This window comes from Pipistrellus hanaki, assembly GCF_964339955.1.
Source record: "Pipistrellus hanaki genome assembly, chromosome: X".
NCBI classification, from domain to species: domain Eukaryota; kingdom Metazoa; phylum Chordata; class Mammalia; order Chiroptera; family Vespertilionidae; genus Pipistrellus; species Pipistrellus hanaki.
The window spans coordinates 89,138,969-89,155,565 of record NC_140524.1 but is presented as its reverse complement, the minus strand read 5'-3'; the positions used below and the strand labels follow the sequence as shown (position 1 = coordinate 89,155,565).

The following is a 16,597-nucleotide window of genomic DNA, read 5'->3' as shown; positions in this document are numbered from 1 at the left end:
CTCTCAGAAGCTAGAACAGCATGTGATATTTACTTAGAAGCTTTAAATAAATGTGGTGAATGAATGAATGAATGAATGAAGGGGAATGGAAATATACCAAATGGATCAACTTAATGAAATGCAAACTTAAGTGAAAATTCAATTCATAGTTTACTTAATGAGCAGGTAAATTCAATAGCATCCCATTACAATAAGCTGATTCAAACTCTAGCAGTGGAACTCTTCATTGGAATGGGATTAGACATATTTCCAAGTCAACTAATAGGGATTTCTCACCTGCAAGATGTCTGCATGGGCATAATAGGGTTTAATGCTCTGGTTATCCTATAATATGTGTGTTTTCTTTGGTTTTGTATTTTGTGGTCCATGGCGGAGCAGGACCCCTTGGTCATGAACACTATCTGGAAACAATAACACACTACTATGCCATGTATAATATATAGAAAAGGGTCTGTAAATGCAAATGACAGGCAATAGATAACAAGGAAAATAACAACATACCTATTTCCTGGTGAACTATTAGTATTACGAAGATTTTTCTAAGTTTCCTCTCTCCCAAATTTTAACATCTTCCTCTCCTAATAATTATTCTGAATTTTAAGTCAATTATTTCCTTGCCACTTCAAATTTGGATAGAAAAACTATAATGATCTTCATCAAAAATGACATCATCAATGATTCCTCTCTCATTTGTTGTTTCCTCATCAGTGTTATGATTCACTGCTAGTGCTGTATTCAATTTTAATTCATTAAGTATGATTTTTGTACATGATTCCATTATAGAAATGTATGTTAATATATTTCTCCATGTCACTCTTGACAGGCTTTCAGATGGTTTTTGGTATACTGTGCTACTCTTTACAAATCAATATGAATATCTTTTTACATGTCTTTCTCTTACTGTCTGACTTGGAACCATTCTATCCCTTTAGAAAACTATATTTCTATGTCTAATCAACTTTGCATTGATCTTGCAATTACTCTGAGGGAAGTCTTGTTTTCCGCATTCTTGGTCAGCAGTTTACTGTAGCCCTTGGAAAACTGACTGACATCACCAGAGATAATTCATTTGGAAAAGCTCTGAAGTTAACCCAGCACTTCCAGTGAACTGTTTGTCTCCAAAGAACATTCTTTTCCTAAAAGCACCCACATCCAAGCCTCTTATCTAGCTGGGGCTTTATTTTAAATATATTGGTAGTCTTATGACATCACAGTAAAATTTCTTTCCTATAACATTAAGTTAAACTGAAAAAACTCCAAATAAATACACAGAATCTCGGGTGAAAAAAAGAAAATAAACCTGTTTCTCTTTCAAATACCTGACACAGTTACTCATTTCAGTGTCTACTTGAAATTGACCCAGTGATTTCAGCCTTGATTACACTGAGGGACAAAATTACACTGCTCACTAAACAAGATTGCCAGGTATAACAAAAATGGAGGAAACACAGTGAAATCTGAATTTCAAATAAATAATAAATATCATTAGTAGAAGTCATGTCAACTGCAATATTTGGGAACTATTCATTCTGAAATATCCTCATTTTTAAATCTCAAATGCAATTAACTAGGCATTGTATATTTTATCAGTCAACCCTAGGGCTTCCTACCCATTTGAGCTCTCCAGGTGTCCTTTAAGCGGCTGGATTTGCTGAAGACGGTGTCTGTATTTGAGGAACTCACTAGCTGTGCGGGCCTTGGCAGTCATTCATCGCATTGGCTTCTTCATTTCATGGAGGACATTACCTTCAAGCAAAGCAGGAGAGTCTGAGGGTAAGTGTTTATCTGAGCAGGATGTGTTGTTGCCGGCTTCCTGGTAAGAATGTTGCCAAAAAGCAACAAGTTTCCATCTTGGAGGAGCAGCCTGTCCTGAGGCTTCGGGGTCAGGAGGCTGCGGGGCGCGGCTCTGGCTGGAACCCTGTGCTGCCCTGAAGCCTCGCGAGACCCCGGTTGGCCGAGGTCTTTTCACCCTCACCGGCTCCCATACCTGCCTCCCCACGAACCGGAAGTCGCCCTTCACACCTTGGCTGAGCCCAGTGCTGTCCAGCCCCGAGGCCTCCCTTGTTGTCTGCTGATCCGTGGCGACCCGTGGCTGTCCCGCTGCCTTCCCCAGGCTTCTAGGACTTTCCCACCGAAGCGGGGCCACTTTGAGCAGAGCAGACATGTCTGGCTACGGGGGCAGCACCAATGGCTCCGGGGAGCACTCGGAGCCGGAGGGCAGCGTGGGGACAGCCCGGGGCCTGCACCTGAGTTCTCAGCCTCAGCGGCTCTGGTGGGCGGCCAGGCACCCAGGTGGCAGCGGGGATGCCGGGGCCCCCCTCCTGGCCAGCGCGGAGAGCCAGAGCACCGACACCGAGAGTGAAAGCATTGTCTCCGGCATCCCGGAAGACGGAGCAGAAGCCACAGGCCAGTACTCTGACAGTGAGCCCACAGATGAATGGGAGGAGGGGGAGCAAGGTGGGGAAAACGTGGGGGCAGAAGAGCAGGAAGAGGTGGCAGCAGCAGAGCAGCTCCAGGGCCGGCGCAGGGAAGCCAGCCCCCGCCAGCCCGTGTCTGTGCCCGATGAGGAGGCGGCCCTGCAGGAGTGGGTGGCCTCGGAGACCTCGGCACTGCCCCAGCCCCGCTGGCAGGTGCTCAGGGCCCTGCGCGATCGCCAGCTGGGCTCCCGCGGCCGCTTCGTGTACGAGGCCTGCGGGGCCGGGCTCTTCGTGCAGCGCTTCCGCCTGCAGTACGGGCTGGAGGGCCACAGGGGCTGTGTCAACAGCGTCCACTTCAACCAGCGAGGCACCTGGCTGGCCAGCAGCAGCGACGACCTCACGGTCATCGTGTGGGACTGGGTGCGCCAGCGCGCCGTCATGGCCTTCAACACGGGCCACAGGAACAACGTCTTCCAGGCCAAGTTCCTGCCCAACTGCGGCGACTCCACGCTGGCCACGTGTGCCCGCGACGGGCAGGTGCGCATCGCCCAGCTGCCCGCCATCTCGCTCAGCAGGGTGTCCAGGCGCGTGGCCCAGCACCGGGGGGCCTGCCACAAGCTGGCCCTGGAGCCCGACTCCCCCGTCAAGTTCCTCACCGCGGGGGAGGACGCGGTGGTCTTCGCCGTCGACCTCAGGCAGGACAGCCCCGCGTCCAGGGTGGTGGTCACCAAGGAGAACGAGAGGAGGGTGGGGCTGTACACGGTCTTCGTCAATCCCGCCAACACCTACCAGTTTGCCGTGGGGGGACGGGACCAGTTTGTGAGGATCTACGACCAGAGGAAAATCGACGAGACCCACAACTATGGGCTGCTCAAGAAGTTCTGTCCTCACCACCTGGTCAACTGCGACTCCAAGTCCTTCATCACCTGCCTGGTGTACAGCCACGACGGCACCGAGCTCCTGGTCAGTTACAACGACGAAGATATTTACCTCTTCCAGTCCTCCCACGCCGACGGGGCCCAGTATGTGAAGAGATATAAGGGGCACAGAAATAATGCCACGGTCAAGGGGGTCAATTTCTATGGGCCCCGAAGCGAGTTTGTGATGAGCGGTAGTGACTGCGGCCACATCTTCCTCTGGGAGAAATCCTCCTGTCAGGTCGTCCAGTTCATGGAAGGGGACAGGGCGGGGAACATCAACTGTCTTGAGCCCCATCCTTACCTCCCTGTGATGGCGACCAGTGGCCTAGACCATGATCCCAAGATCTGGGCACCCACAGCCAAGGCCACCACTAAGCTTATTGGGTTACATGATGTGATTAAGAAGAACAAGCAGGATCGAGATGCAGAGGAAGAGGGCCACAACTACCTGTTTGACAATTACATGCTTTCTTTGTTCATGCATCAATTCACAGGCAGAAGTCATCCCCGGCGGCGGCGCAGGGCACCTCATGGAGATAGAGTCCTGGATACAGAGTCAGATGAGTTTTCTGTTTCCTCAGATTCTTCCTAGAAGGAAGAACCCCAAGACCGTCAGGGGAGCCCACCATCCTGAATGCCTGATTCCTTCTCCAGCTACAGGTCACCTCAGTAGGACTTTGAAGTTTGCAATTCAGTTTACCTGTTAGATTTTTCTTTTTTTCCTTATATTTTTCACTATTGAATCCTCCTTACATCTTTTGCCTATACTTTCCTTTCTTTCTTTCTCACAGGCTCCCCACCCCCATTCTTTTCCTCTCACTTGGTTTCTTTACTCCTTATTTCTATGTAAATGTATAAGCAATGCCCTATGCCCCCTTTGCTTGGTTCTCTATGGTTGACCTCGAAAGGTTTCTCATTCTAGAGAAAATATTTATAGCCTTATTGAACCTTCATTTCTGACACTCTGAAATCTTAAACATTTTTTCCATTTCTGGCAGTAGATATTACTAAGAACTTTATTTGAGCTAAGAATTTTAGAAATCTATTTATTGTTTAAAAGTAAGTAGAAACTGCATACATACAGGCATATACACTTGTGCAAACACACACAGACACTCAGCCACACAGAAAGACAAAGGGCAATTGAGAAAAAATAAAATGAAAGAAATAGTGGTTAGATAAATTCCGAGCAAGATATTTTGTCTGTCTAGAATTAATAACTTGGTGTTGTTCCCATTTTATGAATGCACGTGTTAATATTGATAAATTTGTGGAGAGGGTGAAATTTAATTACATGATATTGTTTACTCTGTACTTTGAATTCTCGTGCAGTTTCATGGCTGAGAACTCCCAAAAGATTACTTTCCAAGAAGTTCTCCTGGGAAAACCATCTCCTAAAAGATACCAGCCAAGAATATAAGAATTCCTAATATTTGAAAGTATGTATTTGAAACTCTTTTGAAGAATGCATTCATGTTGCAATAAAGAGTTGTTTATACTGACAGATACCTGTGTGATACCTTTGGAATAAATATCTCATTAGGCATGTCTGCGTTGCTCAAGATTCTCTTTGACCTGTTTCAAAAGGTTAAATTGCTTTTAAAGTATTTTGTTCTAAGCCTTCTTTAATGTATATGTGGGGCATATGTCCAATTACAGCTCAGTAATAATGTTTTTGTTTTATAAACATTCGTGTGAGGGATGCAGAGGCCTCCTTGGCCCCAACACCTCTGCGAAGTGTAACATCCTTCTTTTCAGACGTTTGTTAGTAAAGAAGGATGTGATAAAACATCCTGTGCCCTAACAAAGGCTTTTCTTCAATAATGCTCCTTAAAATGCCTGTTATCTCTGGCCCCTTGAAAGCAGGTGGAGGCATGTAAATAATGAGATTAGATTTTAGAATGGAAAGTTATTGACCAACATTTCTGCTCACTGAGATTCAAAGTTATGGACAACTTCCTAGGTATCTGGGGCCATGGGTAGCCCCTTCCAAGGACTTCTGTCAACAAAGGATCTTAAGTGTCACAAAAGAACACAGCGAGTCTGAACTAACACTGGTTTAAAACAGGACTTAAGGAAAACAGAATTATAAACTAGGATCCCAAGTTTAGCAGGATTAACAAATTTAAAAAAAAACAACACACTTTTGGAATTTGCAGTGACACATCATGGCAGTGAGAGTGGATTACTACCCAGTTCTTTATTCATCTGATCTTTGGAAGCACCTCTCATTGGGGGTTTGTACTCTGAACTAAAGCCTTCTTCAGAGTTCCCTTCTTGGCTCTGAGATTCTTTCTGCAAAAAGAGGCACTGGGATGGAGGGGGTGGGGCAGCCTGGAAGAGGTCAAGGGGTGGAATGTGACATAAGTAATACTTTCAACAATAAAGATAAAAAAAAACAAAATAAAAAAACAGAGAGCCACTTGGAGTGAGGTTTGGAAGGCAAGTAGGAGCCCTGTTTGATTTATGCTCAGAAAGAAGGGACAGAGGCACATTGGCACTCCTCTACTGGCTTACCTTAGTGTGAGGCAGCAGCCAGGCCCACAGCTACAGCGACTCCCCCTGAGCTCCTTCATCCTCAGCAGCTCCCTAAGAAAGAGTGAGGACCCACTTCTGCCCAGCCCTCCGGTCCCCATGGTTGGAGGTTTGGGGGCTGTGAAAGATCAGCAGGGTTTTCAGACTGTCCTCTCAGGTTCCATCTGTTCCTTAGGGATTCCAGTCTTTCCTGCTTCCCCACTTCTCATCCCTCTCTCCTCCCTGAATGCTATGCTGCCCTCAGGTTCTGGCACCTGACGCAGAGACAAAAGCCTCATGGAGGCTGCTGATGCAGATCCTGCAATCACATACCATCAGGTCCCCATTACAAGTCCCCTCCTATAAGGGTATCACCTCCAGTGTTTCTGTTCCTCTGTTTGAACCCTGAGGGAGGCAACCATCCCCACGCACTTTGGATTGAGTAAAGCACCAGACTGTGTAGAAATTTTCCATTTGGAAAAGGAAATTTCTCTTAAGAGAGACATTTGACTTGATCCATATAAGTGGACAGATGGATGAGTAGATATAGAGGTAGATGGGTAGAGAGAGGAAGGGAGAGAATATGGAGTCAAATAACTAATTTGAAAAGTAAGGTTATGATAATAGGTGAAAACCAAACTGGTGGTATAGGTCCAGGAAAATGAAAGGAATGTTACCAGTTTAATTTATGTAAATATTGGTCTGTTAATATATGGGAGTCTGTTAGTATATCACAACCAACTTACCATGAGGTGGTGGGCAAAGCTAACAATCCTATCACATAAGCAGGCAAAATTTCACCTTCAAATTTAATTTTTTTCAACACCAATTATTTTTATTTCGTAGTGGAATTTCTATAAGACAGTTCTATGTAGGCCTTTGTGACCTTTATGCAAAATTATAAGTGCATCCTAATTATGCACAGACTTTAAAGGCATAGAGCTGTGACAAATGCCAAACTATATCTTTAAAGAGACATCTTCTGACAGCCATTCCTTAAAAGGACATGTGCAGAAAAGACCACGGAGGGACAAGAGAGAGAGAGAGAGAGAGAGAGAGAGAGAGAGAGAGAGAGAGAGAGAGAGAGAGAGAGAGGAAACATATAAAGGAGCCTAATTGCTAAATTGTTGGCCCCAAAAATTTGGTGAGTTCTGTTATTCCAACAGCAACCTTTAGCATTGCTCCTTTTACCCTGTGAGCCAAAATCATAACTCAAGTAATGTACAATAGACTGAATCTTAACCATCCTGTGATTAGCATCAATGAACTTCCACTACCTTAATTTTTCTTGATTTCAGTATCTTCCATAGTAAAATGAGAAGTTTATATTTTCAGGTTTCATTCTCAGAACCTTATGGAGCACTTAATACATGTGTGTGTTTTTTTAGTGGAAAACGAGTTCAGAGATGGGTATATGAGAAGGAACTTACTACAAGCTTTGTCCTGGGGAGAATTAGGGAGTTTTGGATGTTTTCACTATAAGAGCATTGGGAAGTTTCCTGTCCTGATATTTTACACAAAGTACAATATTTACATACACACATGCACAACACACACACACACACACACACACACACACACACACACCAGTAACTTCGGCAGCCTCTTTAGAAATAGTCCATTATATAAGCAAACATCTATGGAAATCAGATACTAGCAAATATATTCAAATGTAATATCTCAATAATTCTTCATAAAACACATATTTAACTGGAGGACAGGAAATTGAAGTTCAGTGAAGGTAACTTTCCAAAGTCATTGTGCTAAGAAGGTATAAATTAGAGGATCAAATAGAATTTGCTACTAAATTAATCCAACATACAGTGGCACAAAACACGATTATTTTGGTGTGTGGTAATTGGACTTAGGTGACAGTAGAAATTGGGACCCCAAGTCTCAAGATTCTTTCATGATATTTTTCAAGTTTTAAATAGTCTTTCTTTGATATTATGCATAAACCACACTAAAATCATGACATTTAAAAGTCACCTTTCACCTATTAAGGTGGCTGTAGTCTCACTTTGGACTTCTGTCAGCTGTGTGACAGACATGTTAGCAGCCCAAGTCCCTGAAATTGAATTGTAGGCCTCTGAGGAGAATGAACAAAACAACAACAATGAGCCAATAAAAAATTACAAAATATGAAAACAATAATTCTGGGGTAGGATCAGTACTTGTGGCTTCAGCTACACATTGATTTGGATGACATTGACTGAAAATATTTTTGCTAGTGGAGGGACCAAAATTCTGCCACCCTGAAGCTGCCTCCTGCAAGCCCCACATTGGGGATCTGGCACATAACCTGAGCATGTGTCCTGACTGGGAACTAAACCATGACCTTGTGGATCATAGGTTGATACTCAACCACTGAACCATGCCGGCTGGTCAGGATTATGAATTTTAAGCTGTTTATTAAGAAATAAGAGTCAAAAAGAACCTTTCGCACACACACACACACACACACACACACACACACCCAAGAGATTCGTACAGAGAAATCTGCTTCAGGATGGAGAGTTTAGCATTTCCACTTAGTCTATTTTGCACTAAAATGGTAAACAAGAAGGTGCCTGTTAGCTAGATATCCTGTGTACTGCTGTTTCTGAATCTCCCAGCAAGGATTTGTCTGCCCTGCGGGTTCCCTTCTTCCTCAGCTACCTAAAAATCATCCATTCTCACTCTAAAATCTAATACCCTTTTCTCCTTTTGCCAAAACCTGGAAATCTTATATACCCAATGTTGCCTCACACATCTACAGCTGTCAGTGGGGAGGTTGGTTGGGTGGCTGGGTGAAAAAGGTGAAGGGATTAAGCAAAGAAAAAAATACTCATAGCCCAGCCAGCATGGCTCAGTGGTTGAACATCGACCTATGAACCAGGAAGTCACGGTTTGATTCTTGGTCAGGGCACATGCCTGGATTTCAGGCTTGATCCCCAGTGTGGAGCCTGCGGGAGGCAGCCAATCAATGATTCTCTCTCATCATTGATATTTCTGTCTCTCTCCCTTTTTCTCTGAAATCAATAAAAACATATTTAAAAAATAATCATAGACACAGACAACAGTATGGGGATAGCCAGAGGCAAGGATGGTGAGAGGAAGTCAAAGAGGGTAAAGGGGGATAAATGGTGATGGAAGGAAATTTGACTTGGGGTTGTGAACCCACAATACAATACACAGAGGATGTATTATAGAATTGTGGAGCTGAAACCTAAATAATTGTATTAACCAACTAGAGGCCTGGTGCACAAATTTGTGCATGAGTGGGGTCCCTCAGGCTGCCTTGTAGAAAACAGGCCCCAGCTCATGCCCCCAGCCTCACAGCCCCAGCTTACACCCCCAGCCTCGCAGCACCACAGACCTGCAGCCCCGTCTGGCACCCCATCTTGGCCTTGTGCCTTCCCTTCACCTGCTCCACCATCCCACCCACAGCGCCCCCTGCCCATCTCCCTCAGTGCCTGGGAGCCAAGCAGCAGCCCTGCCCCCTGTGTAGCCACCCCTGGTCACCATCTGCAGGGCAATAGGCAGGGCCCCTGCTCGCACCGCCTTGGCACTGCCTGCTCACCTGCTTCACCATCCAGCCACAGTCCCACTCTTGTCAGGGTGCATGGGGGCCAGCAGTGCCTTCACTGCTTCCCTCTGCCAGCACCGCTTCACTGACGCCCACCATGTTTGACACCATCCCCTGTTGACCAGCGCAGGTCATAGCAAGCAGTCAAGCACCCGTTATCCTGGTTGAACTCCCCCTCCCTTCAGTTGAAGGACTGCCCAAGGGGACAATTTGCATATTAGACTTTTATTGTATAGGATGCCACCCAAATGAATTCAAAAATATTTCAAAAACAAAACAGATGAGTTTTTTTCTTCAATTTTGTTCTGTATCCTAAGAGCTGGGTTCATGACCAATTGAAATATTTTCTTCTGGAAGGTGCATTACTGGGTGCACCTGGTTGTCAGTCAAAAGAGGGAAGTTTCAAGTGTCTCTTTGTCTGTTCTCAGGGGAGTTTGTTATAATGGAACCCAGCCCATAAGGGGCCTTTGTCATCTAAACCTTCCTTACTTGTTAGTGCTGAAAAAAATCCCATTACATTAACGCCTGCCCAGTGCCACAAATTAGTGCTGTTGTGGCTGGAGTCAGTTCACATTTTGTGGTAGACAAGAAACACAGTATGTACCCATAACATCCTGGTCATCTGTGTAAGGAAGGTCTGTGCCTTTTCTGATATTTTTGGAAGTTAACTTTTGGATCTATGATAGACAAATCTTTTGCATTATCTTTGTGGAAATGTTTTGCTTCCTTAATTAAGTTGTAAAAGGCTTATTGATTAAGTTGTTATAAAATCTTACCATCACTGGCCATACAGTGGCTGTTTTGAATTGAACAAAATTTCTAAAATGAAAAATTTAAAGAGCTCTCATATTGGTATTATAGCCAGCCATTAAGATACCTTTAATAAGCCAGATTGGCATGGTTCATTTGTTGAGCATCGACCTGTGAACCAGAGGTCAAGATTAGATTCCTCATCAGGGCAGTGCTTGGGTTGCAGGCTTGATCTCCTGTGTGGGCTGCACAGGAGGCATCTGATCAATGATTCTCTCTCATTATTGATGTTTCTATCTCTCTCTCCCTCTCCCTCCATCTCTAAAATCAATAAAGATATATATATTTTAAAAAGACACCTTCAATAAGATGGAAGGACAGAAATTAGAACAAAAATCAACATCCAATCAGAACCCTTCCTATTTACCTTTAGGTATTTACAGATACTGTGGAAAATTTAAACATTGGAAGTACAATAGTCCCACACTTAAAAAAAATAGATACCCAGGACTATAGATAGTCGTAAGACTTTTAAGTTTGTGATTTAACTTTTCGGGTTTTACAAATATTAATTGGGTTAATTAACAAGATATATATATATATATATATATATATATATATATATATATATATATATATAAAATATATTTTATTGATTTTTTACAGAGAGGAAGGGAGAGAGATAGAGAGTTAGAAACATTTATGAGAGAGAGTCATCGATCAGCTGCCTCTTGCACACCCCCTACTGGGGATATGCCCGCAACCAAGGTACATGCCCTTGACCGGAATCGAACCCCGGACCTTTAGTCCCCAAGCCGACGCTCTATCCATTGAGCCAAACCGGTTTCGGCAACAAGATATTTTTAAGAAAAGGCAGAAGAGCTAACCAGTACATTTCCTAACAAGGTATAAATTTTAAAAGGTTAGTGAGATATAAGATTTATGAGAATGGGTATATTTGAAAACTTTTTAAAGGATTTATTAACTGATCAGAAATTTGACAAATTGGAAGCTGATTTTTCAAAGTCTAATAGGAATATTTTGAAAGTCTCAAGAAGTCTTCCTGCCAGATCATCAGAAATGTAAACTGAGCCCACTACTGAGTTAAATGAAGGAAAAAAAAGAGCCTGCCACTTAAAAAAAAACACAAAAAAAACCACAATTGATTAATGTCTACTATGCCTGACATGTCCCCTCATCCTTAAAAATTTTGAAGGGCAAATGAAAAATATTGTGTCTTGCCCAGCCCTTGTGGTTCAGTGGTTGAGTGTCAACCTATGAACCAGGAGGACAAGATTTAAAATATATCTTTTTATCTGTAAAATATCAATATTTTATTGATTTTTTACAGAGAGGAAGAGAGTTAGAAACATCAATGGGAGAGAAACATCCATCAGCTGTTTTTTGCACACTCCCTACTGGAGTTATGCCCGCAACCAAGGTACATGCCCTTGACCGGAATTGAACCTGGGACATTTTAGTCTGCAGGCTGACGCTCTAGCCACTGAGCCAAACCATTTTCAGCAGGAGGTCAAGATTTGGTTCCAGGTCAGAGCACATGCCCAGGTAGTGGGGTCAATCCCCAGTGTGGAATGTGCAGGAGGCAGCTGATCATCATTTTTGTTTATATTTCTCTCTTTCTCTCCCTCTCCCTTTCTCTCTGAAATCAATAAAAATATATATATTTTAAAAATATTGTCTTCTCTACAATTACAAGTGATTTTGTTTATGTTTTGATCTATTTGTGAGATGTGCTTATTTATATACTACAGGCACGATGCATGAAGATTCATGCAAGAATAGACCTTCCACTTGCTGCTCTCACTGCCTTCGCTCCAGCTCAGAGCTGCCTTTCTACCTTCCCAAGATGCCCAGAGGCCTGTAATGGCTGGGGCAGCACAGAATGCATGGTGCCTGCATATGCAAATTAACACACCATCTTTGTTGGGTTAATTTACATGTTCACTCCTAAATGGCCAGTCGGACATCCCTCTCACAATCCAGGACTGCTAGCTCCCAACTGCTCACCTGCCTGCCTTCCTGATTGCCCCTAATTTTCCCCTAACCACTCCCCTGCCTACCTGTTTACCCCTATCTTCTCTTCCCTGCAGGCCTGGTCACCCCTAACTGCCCTCCCCTGCAGGCCTGGTCACCCCTAACTGCCCTCTCCTGCAGGCCTGGTCCCCACCGCAACTGCCCTTCCCTTCAGGTCCTGTTGGCCCAACTTCCTTCCTCTGCCCATCTGGTCACCCCTAACTTTCCTCCCCTGCAGGCTTGATCACCCCCACTGCCCTTCCTTGTAAGCCTGGTCCCTCTCTACTGCCCCCCCTGCTGGCCTGATTGCCCACAACTGCCCTCCCTTGCAGACTGGGTCCCTCCCAACTACCCTCCCCTGCTGACCATCTTGTGGTGGCCATCTTGTGTCCACATTGGGGTAGCCATCTCGTGTGTTGTTATGACACTCAATTTGCATATTGTCCTTTTATTAGATAGGATTAGATAGGATAGAGGCCTGGTACATGGGTGGGGGCCAGCTGGTTTGCCCTGAAGAGTGTCCCATATAAGGGCTGGGGTCCTCTTGGGGCATGGGGAAGCCTGTGCAAGGGGCCTGTGGTGGTTTGCAGGCTGGCCATGCCCCCTGGCTACTTAAGGGGAGGCCCTGGTATCTGGGATGTATTTATCTTCTATAATTGAAACTTTGTAGCCTTGAATGGAGGCCTTGGCCCACCAGGGCAGGCAGAAAGCTTGGCTTTTTCCATTGCCAGGGAAACCCAAGCCTCCCTCCTGCTCTCTGTGGCCAAAGCCATCTTGATTGAATTTATTTGCATATTTGCTCCTCATTGGCTGGTGGGCAATGGCTTGTTGGTATAGTGGAGTGATGGTTAATTTGCACATTACTCTTTTATTAGATAGGATTTCTATTATAATGTCTTAATCAATTCCCTGATTACTTATGAAAATAATCTTCTCAGTCCTAAGAACTGAAGTTTTGCTAACTCATGTTTGTTTAATACTTTGGTTGTCACTTTGAGTAAATGAATAATTTAATATTTTTTTACAAATATATATGATCTTTGGATCAAGTATGTTTTTTTTTAATATGTATTTTTATTGCTTTCAGAGGAAGGAAGAGGTAGAGATAGAAACATCAAGAATGAGAGAGAGTCATTGAGGTCTGGTGGTCATATTTATTTGTGATAGAAAAAGGTTGCCCTTCCAATGTTCCATCTCTATCAGTCTTGCCCAGGAAAATCAGGGCCAGAATAGAGTCAATGTCCAGAGATCATGTGCCATATTAAAGTCTAGTTCAGTCCAATATTTGGAGGGCCCAGCTTGTGTTCCCAGCTATAATCCAGTGCTGTGCTGCACTATCCAGGCTCCTTCAGGAGCCTGTGTTTGGAGTCTATGCAGCCATTGGTCAGGCGGCTGCTAAGGCCACACGGCTATAGAAAGAGAATATGTGAACACATGGGCGAGTGTGGGTCACCAAGTGAGAGAGAAACAGAGAACAGAGTTATTTCGTTTACTTGAAATCATGTATTTTCAGGCTTGGGAAGAACCAGAAATTTATTCAAAGTAACTAATCAGCTTTCCAATCTTTCATGGGTTTCAGATGGGATCCAACCTCTAGACCAGGGGGTGGGGAACCTTTTTTCAGCCAACGGCCATTTGGATATTTATAAAATCATTTGTGGGCCATACCCAATTATCAACTTAAAAATTACCCTGCTGGTGTCCTGATAGAGCCTGAACCAGAGACCACAACTATTGAAGTTCTTGCCAGGCATGTACTCAGTGCCTGGGAACTCCTAGCCACCTCCGCTGGCGGCCCCAGAAGCTGCCCCAGCACTCGGCTACCCCAAGGACTTCCTACCCTACCTACCGCTCCGCGGCCCAGGCCTAGCATCTGCGGCCCAGGCCTAGTGGCTGTGCCTGGGACATGCAGAGCTCTGGTAGCTGCTGGCAGAGTCAGAGCGTGCCTAGGCAGTTTGGTGGCCGCCAAACAGAGACCAAAAGAGAGGTTCGTTGAGTTGAAGACTCCTGCGGGTCAATTCTAGCAGACCATGGCTTTTCAGAGCAGGGTCACCAGTGGATGCACCCTGAGGAAGCTGTTTGTATTTGCTGGAGGGTGAAGCTTACCAGTTATTGCTGACTGAGGGTGCTGACTTTTCTGCAGAATCAGGTCTTCTGCCATCTCAAGAGCCTGGGCTCTGTGGTTCCACGTTTCCAATCAAGATCTATTCTGTCCCCTTACGAGTGGCAGCTGAACTTGAACAGCAATGCCCAGCGGGTGGGGGATGGAAATGGCAAGAGGAAGAGGAGGAGCTCAAGCTCTCAGTCCATTAATAAGTCTAAGCCTAAACCGGTTTGGCTCAGTGGATAGAGTGTCGACCTTCGGACTGAAAGGTCCCAGGTTCGATTCCGGTCAAGGGCATGTACTTGGTTGCTGGCACATCCCCAGTGGGTGGTGTGCAAGAGGCAGCTGATCTATGTTTCTCATCGATGTTTCTAGCTCTCTGTCTCTCTCTTCCTTTCTGTAAAAAAATCAATAAAATATATTTTTTAAAAAATAAGAATCCCAAGACCCTGGAGAATCCCCTAAAAGGAGTGTGCCTGGAAGACCCCAGAGCCTGGCAACCTCTATCCCATCTCGCTACAACCACAACAGCCGGTGTCCAAAGAAACCCCTGAAATGAAGCCCTGTAAAGGGCCTGGAGCGGGGATGGGGTGGGGGGCGGCTCTTTCAGCCTTTGGGTTCCCTGTATCCCTGCCCTGGCCTGGCCAGGGAGGTGGTGAGATGCAACCAGGAAAGTGGCAAAGTGGAGAATGGGGTCAAGGGGGCTCAGCAGCCACACTGGAACTTTGAACAGATCTTCCACATCATGGCCACAGTCAGTCGCCACACCCTCCTGCTTACCCTAGCCCCAGAGCTGCTCCAGGCCAATGTCGCAGGGCAGGAGACAGATGCTGAGTCCTGGTGCCAGCAGAAGGAGAAGCTCTGGAGACACCAGCTGGAGGATGTAAAGGCGGATCCCGAGATGCAGCGCTGCTCCAGCTGGCAGGAGTACAAACAGCTGCTGCGGAGACCCAGAGCCACACACCCACCAACACCTGTGGGACCAGCCTGTCACTCCTTTGCTGAGTCCCAGCCTGGCAGACTCCCCAGCCACAGTCCTTCAACATACCTCTGTGCTGCAGATGGCACACGTCGCTGATGGAGAGGCCCGGCTGCCACAGAAGTCTGGGCACTTGGAGATCAGCTTCGATGTTTACCAAGCTGACGCTGTGGCCACGTTCTGAAAGAATAACCGTGGCAAACTCTATGCCTGGATGTGCATCAGTGTATTTGACGAGCCAGTCCCAGACCTCTGCACCCTCAGGCCATTGTCCTACCAGAGTGGGGCTGTTCCTCTGATATTTGCCCTGGTGGATTATGGAGACCTCTCCTTCCCACTGACCAGGGATCTGGGATACTGACCAGTTCTGGCAGGACCTGGCGCCTACTTAGGGGGCTTAGAGGGGCTTGGTCTGTCTACTCTCAGTGACCATCTCAGCTGCCTCCTATACACCCTTGTAGCTGCAGGGATTAGTCTGGGCCTTGGCCCTGGGTATCTGAGGCTTGCAGAAGAGCCAATCTGAGCTCTGTCCCCCTACCTGGTTGCTGCAGCGCTTCCAAGCCCCAGGACTGCCTCCACTGCTTTGCAGTGATTTCCTTGGAGCTCAGCACTGGATTCAAGAGACCCTGGGAAGTGGGACAGAAGAGGGAACTCTGTGCCTTTAAATGAGAGGGTGCCTGCTTCACATGATAAAGCCAAAAGCCATAGCTATTAAAAAATAGGTCCTTTTTCTTCAAAAAAAAAGAAATATTAGCCTGCTATATTTGGTCAAACATTGAATTAACTCACCCCTAATGCCTTGACAGGGCCAAATCAAATGATTTCATGGGCCTTATATGGCCCACAGGTCAGACGTTCCCCACCCCTGCCCTAAACAATGATCTTTTCCCCAGGTTAGACTGACAGTCCTCTATGATTCAACACCTACCCCTGCACCATTTTGCTTTATTGGGCATGTGTTTACCCCCCTTTTGTTCTATCCCTTCCCCCCAGTGATCTCTGCAGAGTGGACTGGTGGTTCCCTGGAGTGTGTGTGTGTGTGTGGGGGGGGGGGGAGTGTGAAGCTGTAGCTTCCTAGTGAAGCAAACAGACTCAGTGTCCTGTTTCCTTTTCATTCTTTCCCTCAATATCTAGCTGACCGTGGTAACATAAGGAAACATGTTCTTATCCTGGAAATGGCTTTGGGTTATACCAAAGGACAGCCAGAATATGCAAGATTTTTTTCTCTCTTCTAATAAAACCAAACAAACAACTTTTAAGCTAATTAGGCCTTTTTGATATCCTGAACTTACACAGAAGTTTTGTCAAATA

The 16,597-nt window shown here is 45.4% G+C and overlaps 1 protein-coding gene and 1 pseudogene across 2 annotated transcripts; both read left to right on the top strand.

Moving 5' to 3' along the window:
* Nucleotides 1-2,162: 2,162 nt before the first annotated feature.
* LOC311615513 (DDB1- and CUL4-associated factor 8-like) lies at nucleotides 2,163-3,929 on the top strand (the record flags this gene model as incomplete). The annotated part of the gene is made up of 1 exon (XM_084870872.1): nucleotides 2,163-3,929. One exon carries the CDS (start codon nucleotides 2,163-2,165, stop codon nucleotides 3,927-3,929), a length of 1,767 nt encoding a protein of 588 aa, XP_084726998.1.
* A 9,708-nt stretch (nucleotides 3,930-13,637) lies between these two features.
* Nucleotides 13,638-15,647, top strand: LOC311615512 (tRNA-splicing endonuclease subunit Sen54-like; annotated as a pseudogene). Its single transcript has 3 exons — nucleotides 13,638-13,659; nucleotides 13,914-14,519; nucleotides 14,956-15,647. The product of its transcript is annotated as a tRNA-splicing endonuclease subunit Sen54-like (transcript).
* Nucleotides 15,648-16,597: the final 950 nt, after the last annotated feature.